At 39.3% G+C, this 25,301-nt stretch overlaps 1 protein-coding gene across 3 annotated transcripts in view; it reads right to left on the reverse strand.

Annotated features, from left to right (window-relative positions):
- ANKRD42 (ankyrin repeat domain 42) overlaps positions 1-23,218 on the reverse strand; it is a 46,819-nt gene extending 23,601 nt beyond the window's left edge. For 2 of the 3 annotated variants that reach the window (XM_070490559.1, XM_070490560.1), the window contains exons 1-6: positions 22,358-23,218; positions 18,870-19,033; positions 10,999-11,118; positions 9,790-9,925; positions 5,509-5,709; positions 4,223-4,348 (exon numbers count right to left, since the gene is read on the reverse strand). In XM_070490559.1, coding sequence (XP_070346660.1) covers positions 4,223-4,348; positions 5,509-5,709; positions 9,790-9,925; positions 10,999-11,118; positions 18,870-19,033; positions 22,358-22,415 — 805 coding nt within the window. In that variant the 5' untranslated portion in view covers positions 22,416-23,218. The remainder of the gene's footprint in view (positions 1-4,222; positions 4,349-5,508; positions 5,710-9,789; positions 9,926-10,998; positions 11,119-18,869; positions 19,034-22,357) is intronic. The other variant, XM_070490561.1, reaches the window with a different exon arrangement.
- Between the last annotated feature and the right edge of the window lie 2,083 nt (positions 23,219-25,301).

The following is a 25,301-nucleotide window of genomic DNA, read 5'->3' on the forward strand; positions in this document are numbered from 1 at the left end:
CAAAATTTACAGGCCCCTTGTTGATTACCTAAACTGTTTACCACATTTTCCAAAATCTTGGCCTCGAAACACATGCACTCAATGTTAATTTTCACCTCCACTACTCTGCTTATGTGTTTTCTCACCTAATGCCCATCTCTCAACTATGTGCTCCAACTCCTACCCATCCTTCTAGGTCCATCTCAAGACTTGGGGAAACTGTGGGAAAAAACCTTAGTAGACTTAAAAGATCTGAGTTTAGGTCTACTAAACCATGAGACTAGAGGACAGAACAGAACTTAACAAGTGGCCGGCACATACAGACCCTCAATAAATATCTATAGAGTTGATGTGTGAATGAATGAACGAAAAAAATGAATGAAATCTTATCTCTGCTCTTACTAGCTATGTACCTCTGTTAAGAAACTTGATCCCTTTGGACTTAAATTTCCCCATCTTTTACAAAGATGATTTCATATTTACAAGGAGAGTACACTGCTGCTTCATAAAATTACAATAAAGATTAAGTGTGATGACAGTTTTGCACCCTTTGAGTATCATATAAACATAAGGTATTATTTCTGAATTCCCATGAAGACTTCCTCAATAATTTAACCCTCAGCAACTTCCTCTGTTCCTCAACTCCTATTCCTGAATTCCTATTGTCTGTATTTTAATAACCAAATACTTTTTACCATTAATTACATCCTAACTTGTAGAAATCTCTAGTTGTTCATAGTATAAGTATGTATCCCTTAACAGTATCTCCTATCTTTTTTTAAGATTTTTCTTTTTATTTTTCTTTCTTCTCCCCAAAGCCCCCCAGTACATAGTTGCATATTTTTAGTTGTAGGTCCTTCTAGTTGTGGCATGTGGGACGCCACCTCAGCATGGTCCAATGAGCAGTGCCATTTCCATGCCCAGGATCCAAACCGGCGAAACCCCGGGCCACGGAAGCAGAGTGCATGAATTTAACCACTCGGCCACGGGGCCGGCCCCAACAGTATTCATATCTTAACAAGATCTCATACTGTCTGCATGGTGTGGGCACATCTTGGTGCTAAATATATACATGCCTCTGTAAAATGAATCAAAGAGTAGGAACTTTGGTATGACTTTGGTACCTTAAAAAGTGAATCCACCTCCAATACTGGCAACAGAGAGGAGAGGACACAAAGCCAGATCCAACGACAAAGTGACCCCATCACTACAGCCCTATAGCCCAGCTTACGAAAGGTCTGTAAGAACTCTCGTGTTGCCCTTCTCTACTTGACTCAGAGCCATCTGCCAAACTCAGAGTTGTCTCCTGAAGACCTGGGGTTTCTCTCTCTCCCAAGTGAATTCAAAACCAGCTAACAAAGAATACTAGGGGATTTCCCAGACCTTTAGAAATAACCCCAACTGTAGGCAAAAAGAGCAACATATTCTGTCTTTAAGAGTTACAAAATCACATTTATGAATCACAGATAATGGTGAGTTTTATAAGACAGAATGAGTTTAACCCACCATTTCCATTTTATTACATAGGTAATGTTTACGTGGGGTAGGCCTAAGTAATTTACCTACAATGAAATACAGTCATGCGTTGCTTAATGACAGGGATACACTCTGAGATACACATTAACATGCATCGTTAGGCGATTTCATTGTTGTGAAAACATCACAGAGTGCACTTACACAAACCTAAATGGTATACCTACTATACACCTAGGCTATATGGTACCGATCTTATGAGACCACCATTGTATATGTGGTCCATTATTGACTGAGATGTCATTATGAGGCACACGACTGTACGATAAAAGGATTTTTACCCAAGATCGTTCCTGTATATTGATTAGGACAGGTTGATTAATTTTATCAATGTTTTATAAGAGAACAAGATAAAACTATGCAGTGGCTAGAAATTTTTAAGAAATGATTTAAAGTAATTATGGTTTAAGAGCAAATGAATAGAGGAGAAGTCACTGGGATTTAACAATCACTAAATGACAAAGAAGAATGCCTCAATAATAGATATTGTAGCTTATTTACTGAATCAAAATTAAAATGAAAGGAAAAGAGACAGATTGACAAGTGAGGGAAAAGTGAAGTAAATTATAAGGAGACATGAACTTTTATTTACCCAATTTGGATATGATCTAAACACACAGATGTTCCCCAGGAGAAGCCTAATGTACATAAAAATGCCCCTTCCCTCAGCTGTAGCCACTTATCACCTCTCCACCACACCAGTGGATCCAGCCCTGGCCCCAGAGTCCTTACTGGACAGACTGAAGAGAAGCGGCAAAGGACAAACGCTTCTGGCTCCTCCTCACTTTCACTCTCCCACCTTCTCACAATACCTGCATCCCAAACACTCTGTTGTAATACATCAGTCTCTCCAGAATCTTCTTCCAGATTCCTGATTCCATCTCAGTCAAGTGGTGAAGAAATACTGAGAAAGGCTGAAAACCAGCCATCAATGAAACTTAATTTATCATTCTCCCAAAGATGCACTCTAAGCACCATGAGTGAATCTCTCTTTCGCTACCATGTCTAAATGACACTACACATACACTTTAGCAATAAAAACTGGTTGTATCTAGGATACGAAACGGGGCTTGGCTCCAGGGCACCAAATTTTTTAGAAAAATACTTTATGCACATTTAAAGTCTCCTCCCCATTCACAAATACCATGGTGAAGAGCTTAACCCCTAAACAGCCAGCAGAGAGAGAGAGAGAGCAAGATTCTCCAAGTTTAGGGTAGAGAGTTTACCAATGTGGTGACCTCTCTATGTATAGGAAAAACCTCTTCTTCCCACTCCACTCACATTTTCTCACTTATAAAACTGTTGGCACACCACATGGCACTTAGATTCTATACTTGAGATACATTATGAATTAAACTAACTAACAATTAAGCTAAGAACCTAACCAACAGGAAGATAATCTGTGATTGGGACTGCCAAAAGTTATTTATGAAATCAAGTCCAATTCAAACATATGACCATATTAACAAACCTCCTGTCTTTTCATTCTAAGACTTTTACAAGAATTACCTGCCATCAGATTATGAAGAAACTTATAATATCATAAATGAAGCAGAATGGAAATTTCAGGTGCAGTACATTAAAGAGTTGGCTTTTGATTTTATAACCAAAAGGAAGACTGGCAAGAATAAATCCTAGAGTATATAGTCTCAAACCTAAATTGAAAATTTGACAATGTCTAATTAAAAAACAAAAAAAATTGATCAATATTTTAGAATTCCACCTAGAAAGAAGAACAGTACAGAGAAAAGTGGTAGACATCTTGAAAATGTGCTCAAATCTAATGTTCACTGATATTTCTATGGAAGTAGAAACATTTTTTGCAGGGGCTGGCCCCGTGGCCAAGTGGTTAAGTTCAAGTGTTCCGCTGCAGGCGGCCCAGTGTTTCATTGGTTCGAATCCTGGGTGCGGTCATCAAACCACGCTGAGGCAGCGTCCCACATGCTACAACTAGAAGGACCCACAACGAAGAATATACAACTATGTACCAGGGGGCTTTGGGGAGAAAAAGGAAAAAAGAAAGAAAAAAAAATATTTAAAAAAAAAAAACATTTTTTGCAGTTAAAAGGTCTAAAGAAGGAAATTCTGCTATACTTTTTTCAAGAGATATGGTTCCTGTTTTAGCATGAATTAATAGGTAATTTTTAGTCCAAAGAAAATGTTAGTCCTAAGAAACTTCTCTAGCACTGAATTTCACATCTTAACACGAAAATGTCACAAGAAAATTTCTATTGGAATTACCTTCAAATGTGATAGTGTGTGAATGCCTGTCATCATAAAAGTAATATCACACTTGAATTAAAAATTAACCATTCTTGGGGCCGGCCCAGTGGCGCAGCGGTTAAGTGCGCACTTTCCACTTCGGCGGCCCTGGGTTCACTGGTGGGGACCCTGGGTGCAGACATGGCACCACTTGTCAAGCCATGCTGTGGCAGGCGTCCCACATATAAAGTAGAGGAAGATGGGCATGGATGTTAGCTCAGGGCCAGTCTTCCTCAGAAGAGGATTGGCAGCAGTTGGCTCAGGGCTAATCTCCCCCCGCTAAAAAAATTAAGCATTCTGTCTACTATACAAGGTAGACTGATACGTAGTAGGGTATCAGGAAAAGTTTTACATTTTCGTGTGTTTCCAATGGATACTTATTTTAAGAGATAAGTAACTCAACAACAATTGTGTTAGAACTGAAAATGAAACAGGAATCATAACTTACCTTTATGCAAAAGAGTTGATCCATTATTATCACGTTCATTAATATTAATTACTCCATCTTCTATTAATTTCTTAAGCATTTCCAAATCACCCTTAAAGGCAGCCACATGACCTGGAAATGCTAAAGCTATGAATAAAAAATTCAGCATTTCAGTAAACACATGAGTTCATTCTTTTTCCCTGCCTTAAACAGTCACACATTTCAGGTTCCAATATTAACTTAAGTATGAGAATGTTATATTGGAATTAGTTCAGTTGATGCAATGACAAGTAATAAAAAGAGAATCATAAAATAAGATTATTATTAATTGTGCAGGCTTTCCACCCCTCAGGACCTCAAACATGCCAGGAGAAGTACTGTACCAGAACTATTCTTAGCCATATTCCCCTTTCCCTTCATGTCACCACAAAAGGCAAGGAGATGGCCATTTTCAACCCTTTATATAAAGACACACTTAGTGTTAAGTACTGCATTTACAGACCACTCTCTCTATTTTCAAGAAAGTAAAGAAAGTAAAATAAACTGGAAGCAGATAAAGTATATGTGTGTATGTATACATATACAAATACACATACATGTGTGAATGTACCTGACCTAGTGCCTAGCACATAGTAGATACTTGATAAAATGTTTTTAACAATAATAACTACATATACTGAGCCCCTACTGAATATCAGGCACAACAGTAAGCATTTGTAAGGATTGCCTCATTTAATCCTCTTAACAACTCTGAGATGCAGCTACTCTCATTTTTCACATGGAAAGAAAACAACTCAGAACAGCCCAAGATTATTTTAAAAAGAACAAAGTTGGAGACTTACACCACCTGATTCTAAGTCTTACTATAAAGCTACAGCAATCAAGACAGTGTAGTATTGTCAAATAAACAGATATATCAATAAGACAGAATGCAGAGGCCAGAAATACACCCATACATATACGGGCAACTGATTTTTGACAAAGCTGCCAAGATATTCCAATGGGGAAAAGGAAGTCTTTCCAAAAAAAATGGTGCTAGGACAAGCAGCTATAAATAAAAAAACAAAAAATTTTTAAAACAACACTTTATTTCACTCAGTATCTAAAATTTAACTTGATGGAGATCAAAGATCTGAATTAAAAAGCTAAAACTGCCTAAAATATTGAATAAAGAAACGAATCTGGGTGAATGTGTGGACAATGATATATAACATATTTTAATATAACATTTGCCTTAAAATCTCTCTCTTTCCTTTTCCATTTATTCCGCTTATCAAACGCTAAAATATTTCAGGCTTATTACTTACTTTCCTGATCTTTTGGATCATTTCCTTCATACTCAGCCCCTTGGATAAACTGTAAAATGTTCTGCTTAAAGAACCTCTGGGCCAGGTCCGACACATTTTCTCCATTATCATTGAAGGCTTTTAAAGCTTGTGTTGCACTGCTCATTCTACTGAGTAGGAATTTAAAACAGTGAAGGTGGCCTTCCATGGCTGCTAAGTGAACTAAAAGTGAGAGAGAAAAAAGTTTATTTTTTAAATTAACAATAAAATATCTGGGGAAAAAAGTAACACATTGGCTCTAATCCTCATAGGGAGAGGACCATCCCGGCCCTACCTAACAGGGACTTACTCTGAGCAAACAGAACAGACCTTTTCTCCGCCTACATCTCCCTATGCGTCAGCCTTCTGCCATGGCAAAGCAACAGACAAAATGTTTGCACAGTTAAACTTACTGTGAGTACTGAGAGGCTACATGAGGGTCACCAAAGAGCAGGCCCCAGAAAATCTTCTGGAAAGTGAAACCCCAATTTGCAGTTTATAAGTACATGAGAAATGCTCGCTATGTAAGATAGAGAGATGACAGATAAGATAAATTTATCTTAATATTTTGAAAAAAAGTAGAATAAACTAAAATAGTCACTATGCAAATATGAATGATGTTATTTTTATCACTATGTATTTTGTCACTTTTCCATAAACACTTATTATTTTTATTATAAACAAGAACACTGGATCAAAACTACAGACTAAGCACACACACTACCTCACTATTTCTACTCTAAATCCTTGAAAATAATAGAAAAGGTATTTTTTTTAAAAAGCCATAAAGGACAAGAAAAACAAACAAGAACATCATGAACGACAAGAAATGTTAAGGAATCCCTGAAAGAAAATATATTGAATCAGACTGAAGGAGAACCACAACCCAAAATCTGCAAAACACAGGAATGGTTCTGGGGTATTACAAGCTAAGAGATAATGATTACAAAGAATAAGAGAGCCTTTACACTTTTTGAGAAGTGACTGTTTGGGAAATAGCCCGATCAATACACAAATCTTGACTCTAGAGAAGTAGGGCAGTACCCAAGTGGCCAGTATAGCCCAGGAGAAACAAGAAGTCACAATGCCAAAAGATAAGTGGCTGGCACATGCCACTCCACATTTTCTCAGCTGAACTTCCCACTAAAAAACTCCCCCTGGGGCCAGCCCCGGTCGCCTAGTGGTTAAGTTCGGCATGCTCCACTTCAGCAGCCGGGTGTGGACCTACAACACTCATCTGTCAGTGGCCATGCTTTGGCAATGGCTCACATACAAAAAGAGGAGGATTGGCAACAGATGTTAGTTCAGGGCCAAGGTTCCCAACAAAAAAACAAAACAAAAAACACTCCCCCTGAAACTTCAAGACTCTTCTAACTCCTCACTCATCATGTACACATCTTATAGGCATTTCTAACTTAACCTGTCAAAAAAGTAAATTCCTTATCCTTCTCGCACGCATTTTCCTTATGTAGTCTTTCCCATTCTCACTTAATGGAAACTCTCTCCTTTCCATGTAGTTCAGGCCAAAAATACTGGAGACATCCTTGACTCCCCTTTCTGTCACTCTCCACATCTAATCAATCAGCAAATCTTATTGGTTCTATCTCTAAAATATACACAGACCCCAAGTTCTTCTCACTATCTTTGCTGTCTCTACTCTGGTCCAACCCAATTGTAGCCTAAATTATTGCATCAGGCTCCTAATTGCTCTATTTCTGCCCTTGCCACTTCTACAGCCTCACTGCAATCTGTTACAAAAATAATAGCCAAAATGATGTTTTTAAATATAGTCAGATCACGTCACTCCTGTGCTCAAAATCCTCCAATGGCTCCTGTTACCTCACTGTTCTCATCATCTATCACTCACCCCCTCACTTCTGTTCCAACCACACTGACTTGCTGTTACTCAAACACACCAGGTACACCCCTGCCTCAGGAGGTTTGTCCTTGCTCTTCCTAAAATGTTCTTCCCCCAGGTTATCCATAAGACTTGCTCCCTCAACTCCTTCAAGTCTTTACCCAATTGTCACCTGACCTAACCCCAAGGCTTCCCTGACCGCCCTATTTTAAACTTCATCCTCTCTAACACTCTAATCCCCTTTCCTATTTTCTCCAAACACATATCGCTATTTAATATATATTTTGCTCATTCATTTGATTATTGTCTGTCTCCCTGCTCACCACCACAGGAAGGCAGAAATTTTTGTCTGTTTTATTTGCTGTGACATCCCCAGCACCTAGAAGAGGGATTGACACATAGTAGATGCTCAATAAATAAATGGTGAATAAATAATTTTTTAAGAGAGAGGTTTGAACACAAGCAGTCTAATCCTGAGGCTCTATTCTTAACCTCTACATTATACTATTAAAAAACATATTTCACATGGTTATAAAAATAATTATATATGTTTACAGAAATAAAAGTTGGATTTTTTTTAACGAGCAGGTAATGAGATTCACAAAAATTATCAGACTTATTTAATAAAGAACTAAATAGAAATGAAATTGCCCCCTACCTTGTATTACAGAAAAGTCAGTTCCAGGTGGGTTGGAGATCTAAATGTGAAAGTAAAATAATAAAATTTCTAGAAGATAATATAAAAGGATGTCTTCATGACCATAGAGTAGGGAAAGATTTTTTTAACAGGATTCAGAAAGCAATAACCATAAAGGAAGAGCTTATTTAACTGGACTACATTAAAATTAAAACTTCCATTCTTCAAAAGATATCTTAAAAAGAATGAAAAGGCAAGCCGTTGAATGGAAAAGATATTTAAATAGAAAAGATATTTGCAACACATGTAAGTGACAAAGAGCTTGCATCTAAAACATATACAGGAATCTTACAATTCAATCTAAAAAAAGACAACTCAAAAAGTAGGCAAAAGATTTGAACTGGTACTCCACAAAGAAAATAACCAAATGGCCATTAAACATACTAAATGGTGTTCTGACACCTTTAGCCATCATGGAAAATATAAATTAAAACCACAATGAGATATTACTATACATCCAAAAGAATGAATAAAACTAAACTAATAATATCAAGTGTTAATGAGAAAGTGGCGCAACTGAAAGTCTTAAGCACTGCTTGTGGGTGTATAAATTGGTAACAACCATTTGGAAAATCAAAAGAAGCCAGACACAAAAGAATACCAGTGTATTATTTTATTCTATAGAGGTCAGAAAGAGAAAAATACTAATTTTTATGTTAAAAGTCAAAGTAGTGATTAACTTTGGAGGTTGGTAGTAACCAGAAAGAGGACATGAAGGAGACTATTCTATTTCCTAATCTGGCTAATGGTTACAGAGAAGTATTCATCTGCAAAAATTAAATAAGCTGTGCATTTGAATTGGGCACTTTTCTGTATGCATGTTATACTTCCATTTAAAAACTTAAAAAAAAAAAGAATGAGAGCACAATAGTCATTTCCAGAAAGACAAAAATTGAGAGTTCATACCAACAGACCTTCACTAAATGAACACTAAAGGATGTACTTCAGAAAGAAGCAAAAACGATCCCAGATAGTAGTGTAAAGGGATGGAAGATGAGGCCAGGGAGGCAGGCAAGAGCCAAATTATGAAGGCCCAGCATGCCGAGCTACAGAATCAGAGTTCCACATCGATCCAGGGAGTTTTTAAGCACCAAAGTGATTTGATCAAACCTGTTCATATCATTCTACCTGGACTTCCCCTTTGTTTGTTTGCTGCTTATGATTCCTTTAAAACATAATTCAAGTATTATTTTCAGTAACCCTCATCCCAATCTCACTGTGATCTATCCCTCTTCTGAGCTTCTATAGCACCTCTTAGAAGAAGACAGGATGTTTAGAGTATAGGTTTCAACTGGCTAGTTGATTGCAGACTAGACAACTGCAGTTAAAAAATTAACTCAAATACACTAGTGTCCAATATTTATACCATTTTTTTTAAAAAAGTAGTCTATCACACAGAGATACATAAAGTTAAAAAATAACAACACTAGACAGTAGATGAAGGAAACAGCTGGTAGGAAGAGTAAATTCAAGTTTAATCTTCTCAATTTCTCTTTTGCTCATATGGTTCTAGAAAAAAAAATCAATCACACGACAAGTACATAACATAGGCTTAACATAAGATTAAAAAACGTTCCCGTCAACATATTTACTACTTTAGTGTTGTGAGGGGACTATTGGACTGATGACAGTTTAAATTTCTTAAACGTAATCAAACATTTTAAAAGTTTACATTAATGAAAAACAAAATATTTGCTTTTGTGAATACCTGGAAGGTTTCCATTGTAGTCCACATCTTCTATGCCACATCCCCATTTAACTAGAAGTTGCAAACAGCCAAGCCGCCCATGAAAAGCTGCATAATGTACGGGTTTCCATTCTCGCTTATCAGTCACACTGGGATCCTAGAGGTAACATTCACAAAGACACAGTTTCTTTCCATTTTGTAGGGGAAACACTAAGTCTCCCAGCTTAATTCTGCAAATGAGAATTGGATGCTGTTCTTTTTTTTTTTGAGGAAGACTAGCCCTGAGCTAACATCTGCCAATCCTCCTCTTTTTGCTGAGGAAGACTGGCCCTGAGCTAACATCTGTGCCCATCTTCCTCCACTTTATGTGTGGGACGCCTACCACAGCATGGCTTGCCAAACAGTGCCATGGCCGCACCCAGGATCCGAACTGGCGAACCCTGGGCCCCTGAAGTGGAATGTGCGCACTTAACCGCTGCGCCACACTGGTTTGAACATACAAGCTAATAAGATATGAATGAAGTTTTATAAAACAGTCTTTTAAAAGAACACAAACCAGTCACATAAAAATAGCATTTAAAAAGGAACTTAACTAGTTATTTTACTGGTCACAGGTTTCTGATCAACAAAATGAAAGACATGGAATTCAAATGATCAAACTATATCCTTGAAAGCATAAATGAAGAGTTAATGAAAAAACATTTAATAGGCTTTTGTACCTTTTCTCTAATTATAGAAACACCAACTCTCAAAATGATGTCTTCAATAGAGGTAGTTCTTTTAAGAAGTTATTTTTTACAACTACTGGGTAATATTAAAAATAAATATCACAATAAATGAAATTTCTGGATATATAAATCTCTTTCTAAATTAGTGCATGAAATAGGAATCACAAAAGAAAGACACAGGTAAACACACAGAAATTCAGAAAGATTTACAATAGCTGGTTAAGATGTGTCTGGAAGATTCAGAATCTTCCCAGTTAAACTCTGAACGGATGTGAAGAACCCACAGCCTCTGAAATACTTTGTACTAATAAACTGGTTTTTTTGAAGATTTATCTAAATTATTGCTCCCATGTTTAAAGACGGAAAAGTGAAAGAGAGAAATCAAATTACTTCCTCAAAGTCATAGAAGGCATTTTAAAAGTCAGGAAGAGATAACCAGACTACCAAATGCTATTCCATCTACATGATCACACATTCTCACATATTAACAGGAATCTCTCACCACTCCACTTCGGAGCATTATTTGTAAAGTGAAAGAATGTCCGTGTGTTGCAGCAAGGTGCAAAGGGGTGCATCCCCGATCATCTTGAGCTGCCAGATTTGCTCCATTGATTATAAGAGCCTAAAAGGAGAGAAATAAGAATAATTTACATGAATGCAGACACAGATTATTGGAAGGCAAGTAATTTATTAACCTATCGCTAAATTATTATATATGTTCTTACATATGTGCCATAGGCAAAGGGTGAGAAATTCTTAGCTAATCCTAAGAAAATGCTTGAAGTCTTTTTCACATTGCCTAGGAGACACTTATAATACCTGATTTCACATTCTGATTTGAGCATGTCCATATGATTTACAAGACAGTTTTCACGAGCATTAATTAGTAACTACTAAGTTAAATACTTTAGTGCTAAGCTAATAAAACTGAAATTTAAACTTCCACTATTTCAAAAGCAGAATCTTCTATTAACTGGATTTTGAATACAATAAAAGGATTTCAATATTAAAGTAACTAGTTCTAAGTTCCAAATCAGACTTCTCACTGCATCTGAGGAGATTCCACCTGAATTTATAATTGGCCCGGTTTCTCTAAATGGGTTATATCATATACACAGATACATAAAATAATAAAAAAATTAATATACAGAGTAATTAGTTTAAAGGAATTATTAGTTAATATTTTCAGGTTTTTCTCCCTCAGTCTTTTTTCTTTTTTAACCAGCCTACATTTGCCAGTATCTCATCAAAAGTTTCACTCAGTCATAAGCCCAACAAGAGTTTTAGGAAAAATAGTCATGATTTGTCTGACTCCCATTAACAAACCAGTCAGTAATGATCACAATTGAGTACTGTGATATATTGAGTGCCTACTGTGTTTTAAAAGTCACTACAAAGAATATGAAGACATATCAACTTAGGAAATTAGAACAGATGTAGAGACAAAGATAATCAACTGTGCAAAGCAGTCCTTGATAAGCAAACTACACAGTACAGTACCCAAAAACACCTCAACAGCTCAGAGAAGGAAGAGATCACTCTGACGAAGAGAAGGACACTCAAGGCAGAGGGAATGGTTTGAACTAACACCTGAAGGAAGGAAAGCATCAAGTAAAGTTCATTTGACCCTGACGTCCCCTAAAGTTACTATAGTATTTTCTCCTTCCTTTCCACTGCTTACTTCTCAGTGCCTCAATTTCAAATCCACCTGCAAACTGGGTGCCATTCCTACCACTGTACAGAAATACAGCCAAACTCACCCTACAGTGAGCTCTCAAGTTCAATGGCATTTCCTTAAGCTTATTCCCCTTAGTGTTATCCTGTAGCTGATACCCGGCCTAACTTCTTAAACCTCTCCCTTCATTTGCACAGCCCTAACAGACCCTGGCTCTCCCATCTCTCTGACTTCCTCCTCTGAATTCTTTACTCATTTCTCTGCTTCTTCCCATGCATACTAGCAACAGCTTCAACCTTCAATCCTCCATACTCTACACTCTTTTCTATACTTTATTACTCCTGAAATTTTTGTCTTCAGCCCCCTTTTCAACCGCCTGGGCTTTCTGCACCTGAATGATCTATAGGCACCTTACACTCAAAATATGCCAAACTGAACCCAGTATCTTTCCTCCCAAATCTCTCCTGCCTTTCAGATTCCCCTATCTACACTGTCATAATTATGTCATTCTGACCGGAAACTTTAAATTCTCACTACAGTCTGCCAATGCCGCCTTCTCAAGATGTCTTAAATCATCTCCTTTCTTTCCCACTGCCAACACCTACTTTCACCCTCTAGGGATAGTGATTACACCAAAAGTCTTCAACTGATCTTCTTGCCTCCACACTCTCTCTTCATCCTAGGTAATCCTGGATACATCTCGTTAGAATAATTCCCTGAAATACTGCTTTCATTACCTCATTCTCCTGTTAATGTCCATGTGTATGTATATACATATATAAATGTAGTACACGTATAAAAACTCTCTTTCCTAGCAAATGAATCCAAAATCTTTATTCTACTTCTAAAATATTTTACAAATCTAGATTATCCAAACTTAAGTTTGTAATAGGCCACACAACAAACTATCTACACTCAGTCAAACTCATATAATAGTACATTCCCCGAACACGGCTCATTTTCCTAACTCGGACTTCATACAGGATCACAGCACAGAGGTTAACAGGACAGGTCTAGGTTCAAATCCTGGCTTTGTCACTTACTTAGGCAAGTACTTAACTTTCTGAATCTGTTTCCTAATCTATAAAAAGGGGAACTCACAAGATTGTTACATTAAATGAGGTGATGCATGGCAGACTGTGACTGACACATAAAAAATGTCCAATAAATGATAATCATTATTTTTATTTCTTCCTGACATAGTCCCTACCTACAATGCTTCTTCACCTCTTACCTCTTTGAAATAACCCCACTCTTTTAGGCTTGGCTGAAGTTTTATTTCCTCCATTTATGATCCCTCTATCTCCTCCTAAGTTCTACAATTCTTCTCATCTATACTTTTCATTAGAACCCTAATCACAGACCGTGCTTCGTATTGTTTTATAACTCACTGAGCAAAGCTCCTATGACTCCAAACAGAATCTCAGACTTCTTGCAGGCAGGGACTGTTTGCTTATACAATTTTGTATTCCTCCAAATTCCAGTCTATTTCAATATGCTGATTAAATCTAGTTGCTCTAATAAACTAGATCCTGCCACATCTTAATGTGTTGCTCTGGCCAGGAAATACATTAAATAAGGAATTTTAGGCATGGCAAGCTATAAAGTAGATAATCTGGGCATGACTGTGACAGCCCTTAAAACAACCCAAAAGATAGCCAACTACTTCAGAGATAAAAGGATCTCTTGTCTTACACCATCTGATTAAGCAGATAGTTGATACCAAAATATCTAAGTCATGAAATCCAGTAAGCTGTTGTTTAGAACACAGAAGTAAATCTGTGAATTCAAATTATTAAAATAAAAGCAATATCCTAACAGAACTATGCTAACGTAATTAAACTTATTGAATTTTTAAAAAGTAAATGAAGTTATTAGTACCTGCATACAAGCATCCTGACCTCTGATTGCAGCTATGTGAGCTGCTGTCCAACCTCTTGTAGTTGCTTGTGCAATGTCAGCTCCATGCCAGAGGAGCCAATGAAGACACTAAATACAGACAATAACCATGTTAACAAGTAATAAGGCAAATGTTTTAAACATTTTTATCTTTTATCTTTAGTCTATCACCATGAAATACTCAATGCAGCCTGAGGAGCATACTAAGTGAATGAGGGGGCCAGGTGTAAGAAAAACAAAAGCACAAGCACAGTGATACGGTAACCAACATTTGGCCTTACTGTTGGTAAACAATAGGGAACAGTGGGAACTGTGGCAAACTGAAGACCACATTCCTTGTCCATAAGGTGCAGATGCTACTCACTCCCAGCCAGTTGTTGCTATGAGTAAAATGCTGATCCAAATCTTATGTCTGACCAATACTGTGCAAGCCAAATAAAACACATCTGTGAGCCAAATTCACTCAAGGGCTGCCAGTCTGCAACCTCTGCCATAGATTTTTTTTTTTTTTTAAAGATTTTATTTTTTTCCTTTTTCTCCCCAAAGCCCCCCCGGTACATAGTTGTGTATTCTTCGTTGTGGGTTCTTCTAGTTGTGGCATGTGGGACGCTGCCTCAGCGTGGTCTGATGAGCAGTGCCATGTCCGCGTCCAGGATTCGAACTGACGAAACACTGGGCCACCTGCAGCGGAGCACGCGAACTTAACCACTCGGCCACGGGGCCAGCCCCCTCTGCCATAGATTTTTTTAATGGTTCCAGAAGCTTCTGTATCAAAGCAAACATTGTTATTCTGATGATACTCTCTAAAATAATAAGTGGTTTATATTAAAAAAAGGGAGGGGGTGGGAGTTAAATGCACCTTCATTTAAGATTTTCTTTAATTAACCTAAGTCTCAATACAATACAGTATACTTAGAAGTGTGTGCCACCTATGGCATTACTGTCTTAATAGGTTCAAGTCTGTAGACTCCATCTTCAAGAAGTTTCTTTCTTTTTAAAAGAATTGATTATATCATTAAAACACACTGTCACATGAGTCACAGCCATATCATTTGTTATCAGGCTGATTTTTAAACTGCTTGGACTTTGAAAACATTCCCAAGCCACACACAGACCCACTAGCAAAAGATGAAATCCTTACTGGCTCAAGGTATTTAAGCACATGCTCTGATAAATCACTGGCTGATCACTAAGTTATGCTGACCCAGGGGTGATCCCTAGGAAGCCAGAATTAAAAATAAAAACAAGAATTAGAAGGAAAAAAACCACTGAGCAGTGGTCACATGCTGTGAGGGAAACAGACTCCACACAATCAGTCCAGGCAAGTCAACAAACAAACAAACACCCAGCAACAATCACCCCTGGGCAGTGGTGAGGCAAGGAGGATCAGACTCCCGAGTTGCTACAATATAGAATCTAAAATGTCCAGTTTTCCAAGTGTCCAAACTAAAAAATTATCAGACATACAAAACCAAGAATGTATAACCCATATAAAGAAAAAGGGCAATCAACAAAAACTATCCCTAGGAGGGCTCAGATGTTGGACTTAGCAAGACTTCAAAGCAGCTATCATCAATAGCTTCAGAGAACTAAAAGAAACTATTTTTTTTAAAGAATTTGTGTTTAAAGAGTTAAAGGAAAGTATGATAACAATGATTCACCAAATAGAAAATAAAGACAAAGAAACATAAATTATTTTTAAGAGAACCAAATGAAAATTCTGGAGGTAAAAAGTATATCTGAAATAAAAAGTTCACTACAGGGGTTCAATAGCTGATTTCATCTGACAAAAGAAAAAAATGAAGTCTAATATAGTTTTCACCAGTTGCTAATTTAGTGATTATTTCATAATACCAACATATAAGCACCACAAGTCCTAAGAAATTTCAGAAAAGATAACAAAATGTGAGGAAGTTAATGCAGCACTCAAGTAGAGAATTATAAGATGATCTTTAAATGGGAAAGCAGAAAGGCACCAAAACCTTTTGGTTTAATTTGTTTCTGTTAAATTCAACAAGCGTTTCCTGAACATCTGCTATGCACTGTGATACATACTAAAAATATAAATTAAATTTAATTAAACAAATTCAGATATACAACAAACATTTATTGAGAATCTACAATGCAACTCCAATATGCCAGACACTATGCTAGATGCTGTGGAAGAAAAAGATGACTAAGACCAAAATGGTACCTCCCAATAGCTCAAAATCTAATAAAGAATACAATTCAATATGATAAATACAATGAAAAAATATGTATAAGATTTAAAGGTAGCACTGAGGAGAAGGTAGCTAGTTGGGGGATATTGGGAGGAGAAACACAGAAGGCTTTACCCAGTAGGTGCTTCCTGACGTGGATTTCAACCAGGTAACAAAGGGAACGAGGTGAGACAAGGCAGATGAAACAACATGTGTAAAGTCTATGATAATATGAAACAGGAGTCTAGTTTGGGAAATGATAATACTCCACCAGTACTCCAGCATAAAAGAAGTATCATGGGAGATGAGGTTGAAGAGATAAGTCTACTATATTAAATAGCTTAAATTTTATCCTATGGGGGTAGAAAGACACCGCAAGGACTTACGGAGGCTTGTAAACGATAGCAGATTTTAGTTTTAGAGTGGTGACTTTGTATACAGAATATGAACTAAAGGTGGACGAGACACAAAAGAGGAAAATCAATATGATCTAAGGCAGTGGCTATGCAGATGAAGAGCACAAATGCAAAAGACAAAGATGAAACAGAATGAACTGATGTAATGGTCAGTTCTCAATGCATCAATGTGCATCCATGAAGTGCACCTTCATCCAGACAAACGTTTATAATGTGTTTTGCTTCTATAAAAAACTGAGACAACTCAATAATGATTCAAAGGCCATTAGCCTGGAAAACTACGAAAGGGAAGGAAAAGAATAATGGTTTAGTTACAGAGCAATTGAATTTGAGATTCTAATCAGATATGCATAAGCTGTTGATCAAGCACCTGATACATAAGCCAGAATTCCGGAGAGAAACCAAATCAGTGAGTTATTATGTAAAAGTGATAAAGCCAAGGAAGTCTACAACATTGCCTGAAGAAAGTGTATAAGGTAAGAGAAGCAAGGCCATTGGCAGAAGCATAAAGAATACCTACATTTATAGAGTAGGCAGGGTAGGTTAACCAAAGAAGACTAAGTGAGAGTAATCAGAGAGCTGAAAGGATACCAGGAAAGACATGAAATAAATGGTATATCAAGAAGTCCTATCCTATTTGAATATGGCAGAGTAAAAGAAGTATTTCCTCCTCTCTTCAAAATCATCACAAAAAAAAGAAAAATAAAAAAAGGAAGAAAACCCCATATTTGATGAAACTAAGAGACATGTGAAACTCAAACCACAAAACAGATGGGAAAGCTGCCAAAGTATAGATCTAACAGGGATGCGGGAGGAACCAGCAGAGAAAATACCCATCCAGGGCTGCAAGTGCAGAAAGACTCATGAAGGCACATTTCTCCCAGGTAAGGGGAAGCCACTAAACGACCAAAGTGAAAGTTTATAGCAGTTTAAGTCGGGCACACCAACTGGTGGAGAGAGATTCTCTGGACCAAATTTGGTTCCAAGGAGGAGAGAAGCCCAAACAAACAAGGAATCGCAGAGAAGGCATATTCATAGAAAGCAGTCTCTGTTTGTGCAGCAGGGGAAAAAAATAGGAGACTGCACAGTGAACAGATCTACTGCAGCCAACAGGCTAGGGAAATATAGTAGCTGAAACAAGCTCCCCACACACAACCTTGAATCATGAGAAAAATTCCAGGTGGCTTTGTACGTGGTCCAATAATAAGAAGCTCTGCATAAAAGTATTCACTAAGCACTGATGTACTGGCTAAAAACTGAAAGCAACTAAATATTCACCAATCAAAAAATGGATAAATTCTGATATTAGTCTAAGAATAGACTATTACAACGTGGGTGAAAGAAATCAACTAGAGTACTACTATATGTAACCACACAGTTAAAAGCCAAAAACACATTGTTGAACAAAAAAAAAAAACCAACAAGCTGTAGAATGATACACATAAGATGATGTCATTTATATAAAATCTCACTAAGAACAATGATATAACCATATGTAATAACAGCATAAAACATAGATGGGAATAATAAACCCCAAATTCAGGTAATAGTTATCTCTAGAGTTTCTAGAGTTGAAGGAGAAGAATGGTACCTGAGAGGAGTGCTCAGGGACTTCAACTGTATACGTAATACTCCATTTCTTTTCTGAAAATCTAAAGCAACTATAGCAAAAATGTTAGGATTTGATAGAGCTAGGTATTATGTTATCCCCTATGTCACCCTCTATGTCTGCCTTTGGAACGCACCCACAACATTGTGAGGAAGCACAAACTAGCCCAGATGGAGACCTCACAAAAAGGCCCACACAGAGAGGAATTAAGGTGGAAGCCAACAGCCAGCATCTACCACCAGAAATCTGATGAACAAGCCTGCAGAAGATTCCAGCCCCAGCTTTTGAATCTTCTAGCTGAAGCCCCAGACATCATGGAGCAGAGACAAGCTGTCCCTGGGATGCAAATTCCTGATTCACTCCTGAGCATAAATAAATGGTTATTTTATGCCATTAAGTTTTGGGATAACTTGTTACACAGCCATAGTAATCAGAACACCCAAATATTAGACTGAATTGAAACAAAAAATATTTGCAGTGCCTAGCATAACAGCTCAGTTCTGTCTGCTAAATTTACAAAATTACTTACAGCTGTAAACTTATCTCAGTTTAACAACGTATATAGCTTCTTACCTCCAAACTTCCAGAATGGGCGGCCCAATGTAAAGGGGTAAATTTATGGAGAATGTCAACTTCATTAATGCTGGCTCCACGTTCCACTATTTCTGAAAGCCGCTTTACATCTCCCGCTCGTATTGCATCATGTATGCTACCAAAATGCACCTTCTTCCTCACACCTATTGAAAAATCAAATTGCTTAAAATATATTACAAAACTAAAAAAAAACTAAAGCAATGATTCAATAGAGAGCAGAAAATCACTTTGGCTTTCCAAATAATTTACTACAAAGATGTTTGTGATTAACATCTTAATCAGACTTCCATCTCAGCTCTAACATGAAAAGAGCACAGAGGTTATCATTCCTGCATATACAGGAAAAAAGCTGAACAAACTGAAAATCAATGACTTTTCTTGGACTGATCAGAGAATTGACATCTATCTCAGGGTAAACTGTCACCCTGAATCTGGAGAAACAGGCAAACACAGAAACACAGTCAAGTTCAGTTTATGTGAAGCAGCAGCCACTGGAGGTATAAACTACTAGAAGAACTTAAATGGCAATTTTGACAAATTGCTAGGGGCTGGGTATGTGGTAGCCTAAGACTGAGCAACTCCTTGAGGCCAGTCTTAGGAGGCCCTCACATTTTCATAGATTTTGTCTTCAGAACGCCACCAGGTTATCACTGTGAAAAGCCAAGAAAAATCACCTGTCTTTGGGAGGGGGCAGGGAAAAGTTATCATCTTGAAATATGCCCAGTGCATTCTCGGTAAAAAAAGACCTACTCCCCAGCGAAAAAGACTTTACTAGACCCTTATCTCACATGGGCAGATACCATATATTTTATCAATATTTTTCTTATCTTTCTCATATGTCCTACACTAAGAAAGGGATGGCAGGTCACAATAATTTAAGTTCCAAACTAGTGTCTAAAATAATTTAAGTTCCAAACATCAAGACTGCATTGTCAGGTGTACCGTACTGTGAAATATTTTAATGTGCATTGTGAACCAGAAGAAATAAAGGTATCTAAGTATGAAGAGACACTTGCTGGAGGAGGAAGCAGAGTTCAATCAAAGCATTTCCTAAACAAAATAAACAGGCATGATTCCTGACCTCAAAATTGTTTTTGAAAACAACATACAAACACTTCTGGCAGATAATCTATGCAACCTCATATTCCTATTTATCTATGTATATGTCCTCTCTCTACAATTTGAATGTTAATTTCTTGAAGGCTGGAATCAAATCTTACTCTGGAATCATATCTTACACAATCCTTAGCAAAATGCTACACATTTTACTCAAAAATCCTTTCTGCCCATCTATCATGTGGCAGGTACTGTGACAACATAATGGAAGATAGACATGGATGTAATATATTTTCTTTCCACCAACACTTTAAAATCTATTTGGATAAATTCACTGAAATCAAAAACCTGACAGTAACGTCCTAAGAGAGTACAGGTAAAATTAAGAAGGGGGAGGAGGAAACATTTCAGCAAGGCCTTGAAGAACAATTAAGATATACGCATATAAGGAAGGGAACAAAGAAGGCACAAAAAAAACCCCAAACCACTTAATAAATGTTTAATGATGTTAATTAATCTCCTAGATCAGACCTTCATTCTTCTCCTTTAAACTAGTACAGCAATATCTATAAATGATGTTCTACCACGCTAATCCACTGTAGACAGACACTATCCTTATTATGCCTCTACTCCAAACTGCTTCTGGTTATCCACTGCTAGTCTAGAGAACAAAGCCCAAACCCTCAGTAAGACAAGCTCTGTCCTCTCATAGTTTGGCTCCATCTAATTTTCTGGCCTGTTTTCACACCACATTGCATCCCAATTCATTCATTCATCCACCTATCCATCCACTCAACATTAATTTGGTGTCTACAATGAGGATAAAAAGATGAAGAAGACATGGCCTCTATCCTCAAGGAATTCACAGAGATACAAATACAAATTAGAAAATAATGAGGTAAAAGCAATGACAGAAACATTCTTAAGAACTTATGGAAGAACAGAAGACTTCTAGCTCACAAGGGTAAGAAGGAAGGGGAACAGAAAAGGATTCCTGGGGAAGATAACATCTAAGATAAATCTTAAGGATTAGCAGGAGTTTCCCAGGTAAAATGGGAGCAGGGAAAGGCATCCTAGACAGCATGAACAGTAGGTGCAGCGAAGAAACCACAAAAAATCCTAACCTATTGCTGAAGCATAAAGTGGAAGGAAAAGAGGCTACAATTAGACAAGAGACAGGCTATGGTGGAACTTGTTGGACTTGAGCAGAGCATGAGAAGTCATGGGATTTGAAAAAGAATGATCAGATTTGTAATGCTGAGTTGATACGGCTGATTGTGGTAGGGGGAATTCATTGACTGGGCAGCAAAAGGGCAAGACTAGAGACTCAGGAACACCATGTAAGAAGTCTACACCAGAAAGCTTGAGACCCTCAACTAAGAGAGTGGTAGTAGAAATAGAAAAGGAAAGAGATTCAACAAATATTATGGAAATAAGATGAACTGAACTTGGATGGATATAGCAAGTGGAAATAAGGGAAGGGTAATGGGATAGCTCCAAGGAGTCTGGCTTAGTTACCTGAGTGGTGTGGTGACATTGAGACAGTGAACACTTGAAGGAGAGGGCATATGAATACAAAATTATGTTTTGGACATGGTGATCTTGAGGTACCCAAGGAAGAGTTCCAGAAGGGAGTTGTACATATGAGTCTGCAGCTCATAGGAGAGATCTGGAGTTCAGTCTCAGTGTTAGGTGTGTCTTGGTACTAGGTAGCTTTTTCTGAAACCCGTTCTCACCCCACACTGGAGCCAATGGCGCTCTACTCTTCTTTATAATATTCATCACACTAGTCGTTATTTGTTCAGTATTTATCTTCCCCACTAGAACGTCAGGAATATGCCTGTCTTCTTTACTGATATATCTTTAAGACACAGCACATAATAGGCACTCAATAAATATTACTGGATGATTGTATGAATAACATAAGACTTGGGGGTCCTCAGTAGGGTTGAAGCGATAGTACATCACAATAAAAAAGCACCAGTGATGGCACTGTCCAGGGGAAAAAAGCAACATTTAAGGAGAAGATAAAAGATAAGTCAGCAAAGGAAAAGGAGAGTCAATGAAATGGAAGGAAGAAAACTAGGTCTAATGTCATCTCCACAGGGTCCAATGCTGCAGAGAAGCCAAGGAAGAACTTCAAAGGACCCATAAGATTTAACAAGAATTGATGTCAATCCGGGCAAGAAGTCTCAGGCATGATGCAGATGGAAAGAAAGGGAGGAAAGCTGAAATGAGGGAGGATGGGGGACAGGTGCACAGCTTTGGGGCCCACTGAAAAAAGGTCAATTAGGGGAAATGAGGAGTGATAGCCGAGAAAGGGAAGTGCCAGAAAAGGCTAAGGTTGAGGTGGGATGAAATGAGGAAAGGAGGGTGGCACAGGCAAGGGCCGGCGAAGCAGTCCGACTCACCGGGGTTTGCAGTCTCCGCAGAAGAGGTGGAGGGGCCCGAACCCGGCACCCCGGGCATGCTGCGCTCCCTCCGGAGAGGGGTTGAGTCCAGGCCCCTGCTGCTGCGGCGGTCTTCACTGGCTGTCACCCACGAGCCACTGCGGGGGCCGTCTTCGTCGTCGTCGCCAGGACCGGGGCCGCCGCGCTCCCGGGCTCTCTCGCAGGAGCCCCTGCAGCGGAAACCTTCGTCTTCACTGTCTCTCTCCCAGAAGCCACAGAGGCGGCGGCTGGCGTCTTCGCCGCCACTCACCCCGGAGGAGTCGCTGGCCGCGTAGCCGCGGTCTTCACTTACTCCCTCCCAGGAACTACTGAGGCTGGGGCCGCCAACAACACTCCCTCGCTCCACAGAGCCACCGACGCGGGGGCCGCCGACTTCACTTAAATTCCCGTCGTTGCGGTCTCCCCGTACTCTCTCGCAAGAGGGGCCGGGACGGTGGCCACCATCTCCCCTGACCCCCTCCCGAAACACACTGCGGCGGTGGCCCAAGCCCTCGCTGACCCTCCTCGAGTCACGGCGGGAGAAGCCGACGTCTTCGCTCCCTCTTCCCGGGGAGCCCCTGCAGCGGTGGTCGCCGTCTTCCCGGCTTCTTTCCCAGTCCTCGCTAACCCTCTCCCCCGGCGGGCCGCCGCGATGGCCGTGTTGGCCGTTTATCCTCCACACGCCACGGCTAATGCGGCGGCCGCCGTCTTCGGCCGCTGCTCCCCCCGAGTCGCTGTGGCGGCAACCGCCGTCGGCAGGGGCCCTCTCCTCCGAGTCGCTTGCCAGCGTCCGGACTCGGGCCACCTGGTTGGAGTGGTGGAGGAGCCGTCGCCTTGGAAACAAGTAAACTTCCGGCGTGCTGCGGTCATTTCCAGTTCCTCGCGACTGTGCGTCACTTCCGGCTTCCCTGCCGTCACCCTTTCCAAGGCTTCGCCTCTAGAGGAATCGGCTGGCGGTGCGGGCCGGGTTTCGGGGGACTTCCCCTGGGTCTCTCGCCCCACCTGGCTGGGGCCTGTCTCTGTAACGGCGTGGCATCGGTCTTGCCCTCCGTGGCTCAGCGACGCACGTGGTGGCTCCAGGACTGCAGTCTGCGTAGGTGACCTGTGTGGCGCGGGCCGGGCGGGGCCTTTCGTCCTTGGCAAACCTAGTGTAGCTTTTCAGTGCCGGCTGGAGCATTGGGGAACATCTGTTCTTACCAGCATTTCACAATTACAGAAAAAGACCTCAAGGAGAAGGTGGCAGCTGCAGCCGCTATCATTGAGTGCTTGCTAGTGCCGAGCCTTTTGATAGTCGCTTGGTTCTTAATTCTCACAGTAATTTTGTAAGGTAGGTGCTAGCCCCATTTCACAGGTGAGGAGATTGAAGCTGTCAGTAATTTGCTAAGGCCAAAGAGCGGGTAAGTTAATAGAACCAGTATAAAAACACAGGTCCTTAGTCGAAAGACTGTTCCACGTCCCCTGACTCCAAATTCAAGGTTCTGTTCACTGTAAAATGTTTGCTTTCAACAGTTTGGCCCAAATCTTTTTCTCCCACCCTATAGGTTAACGTGCCTCCTTCCATTCACTATTTTTTGCAAATATATGGGTCAGGTTTTGTGCTGGAAGTTGGGAATACAGAAATTAGCATTCTCTGTCCTTCAAGGGCATCACCCACCTTGATTCTTCTCTCATCCTGTTTTTTTCTATCCTTATTGCCTTTCTACAGGTTTTTCTTCTGTGAACATATTTGGGAAATTGTCCTGACCGTACCTTTCTTCTCTTGAAATAGAGTAAATTGCTTTTCTTGTCATTTCCATAGCATCTTGTAATATTAATGATAACTGCCATGGGGAGTTCATATGATGAGTCCGGTAGTGCTTTATATTAGTTTTCTTATTTAATCCTTAATATAACCTACCCAAGATAGTATTACCATTCCTTTTTACAGTTAGAGAAATAAAGCACCCAAGTTAATTGTCTGAGGATACACAGCTAGTAAGTAGTAAGTGCTTGAATTAGGTTCCCAACGTAAATCTGCTTTTGCTACACATACTACTCAGTCTCTGCATTCCCAGTCTTTATTAGACCACTTATCACATTGTATTATTACCTATTTAACAGTTGATCCTCACCCCTTCCCCACAAGGACTCTCAGCTCCTGGAAGGTAGCGACTGGATCATTATTCATCTTGGTGTTCCTAACATCCAGAATAATTAGTTCAAGGGAAGGGCTTAGTAACTGGTGAGTAGGTGGGTTGTTCGGCTGATTGTCTAGTGGATGAACTGAAAGGCTGAAAGTAAAGTTTTTCACAGTTGCAAGGGAATTTGGGATTAGTCATCCCAATCTCCTCATCTTTAGAAATGGGGCAGCTGAGACCTTTTGTCTTACCAGACGTCTATTGAGTTATTGATATGGGCAAATTTCTATGCTAAATGATTTGTAATTGTCTCAAACTTAATCTGTGTTATTTCTATTTTTACAGATGAAGAAACTGCTCAGATTTGGCCAACATCACATAAGTAGGAGGTGGGGAATTGGAACCCATTATGACTGACTCCAAATTAATACAGTGTTTGTAGCCACTTATATAATAATGGTAAAGGTTTTATTTTTGCTATGTTGTGTGGATAAACTTACTGAGGGAGTGAGGCAGCACATCCTTAAAGGATACAAAAATGGCAGGAAAGATCAGAAAAGGAAACAGATAACAGAAAAGCAGAGAAAGTAGTGGCCAGCCCGGTGGCGTAGCAGTTAAATTTGCACGCCCTGTTTCAGCAGCCCAGGACTTGCCAGGTCCAATCTCAGATGCAGACCTGTGTACCACTTATGAAGCCATGCTGTGGCAGGCATCCCACATATAAAGTAGAGGAAGATGGTCACAGATGTTAGCTCAGGGCCAGTCTGCCTCAGCAAAAAGAGGAGGATTGGCAGCAGATGTTAGCTCAG

The sequence above is a fragment of the Equus asinus genome, chromosome 20, assembly GCF_041296235.1.
Source record: "Equus asinus isolate D_3611 breed Donkey chromosome 20, EquAss-T2T_v2, whole genome shotgun sequence".
Lineage (NCBI taxonomy): Eukaryota > Metazoa > Chordata > Mammalia > Perissodactyla > Equidae > Equus > Equus asinus.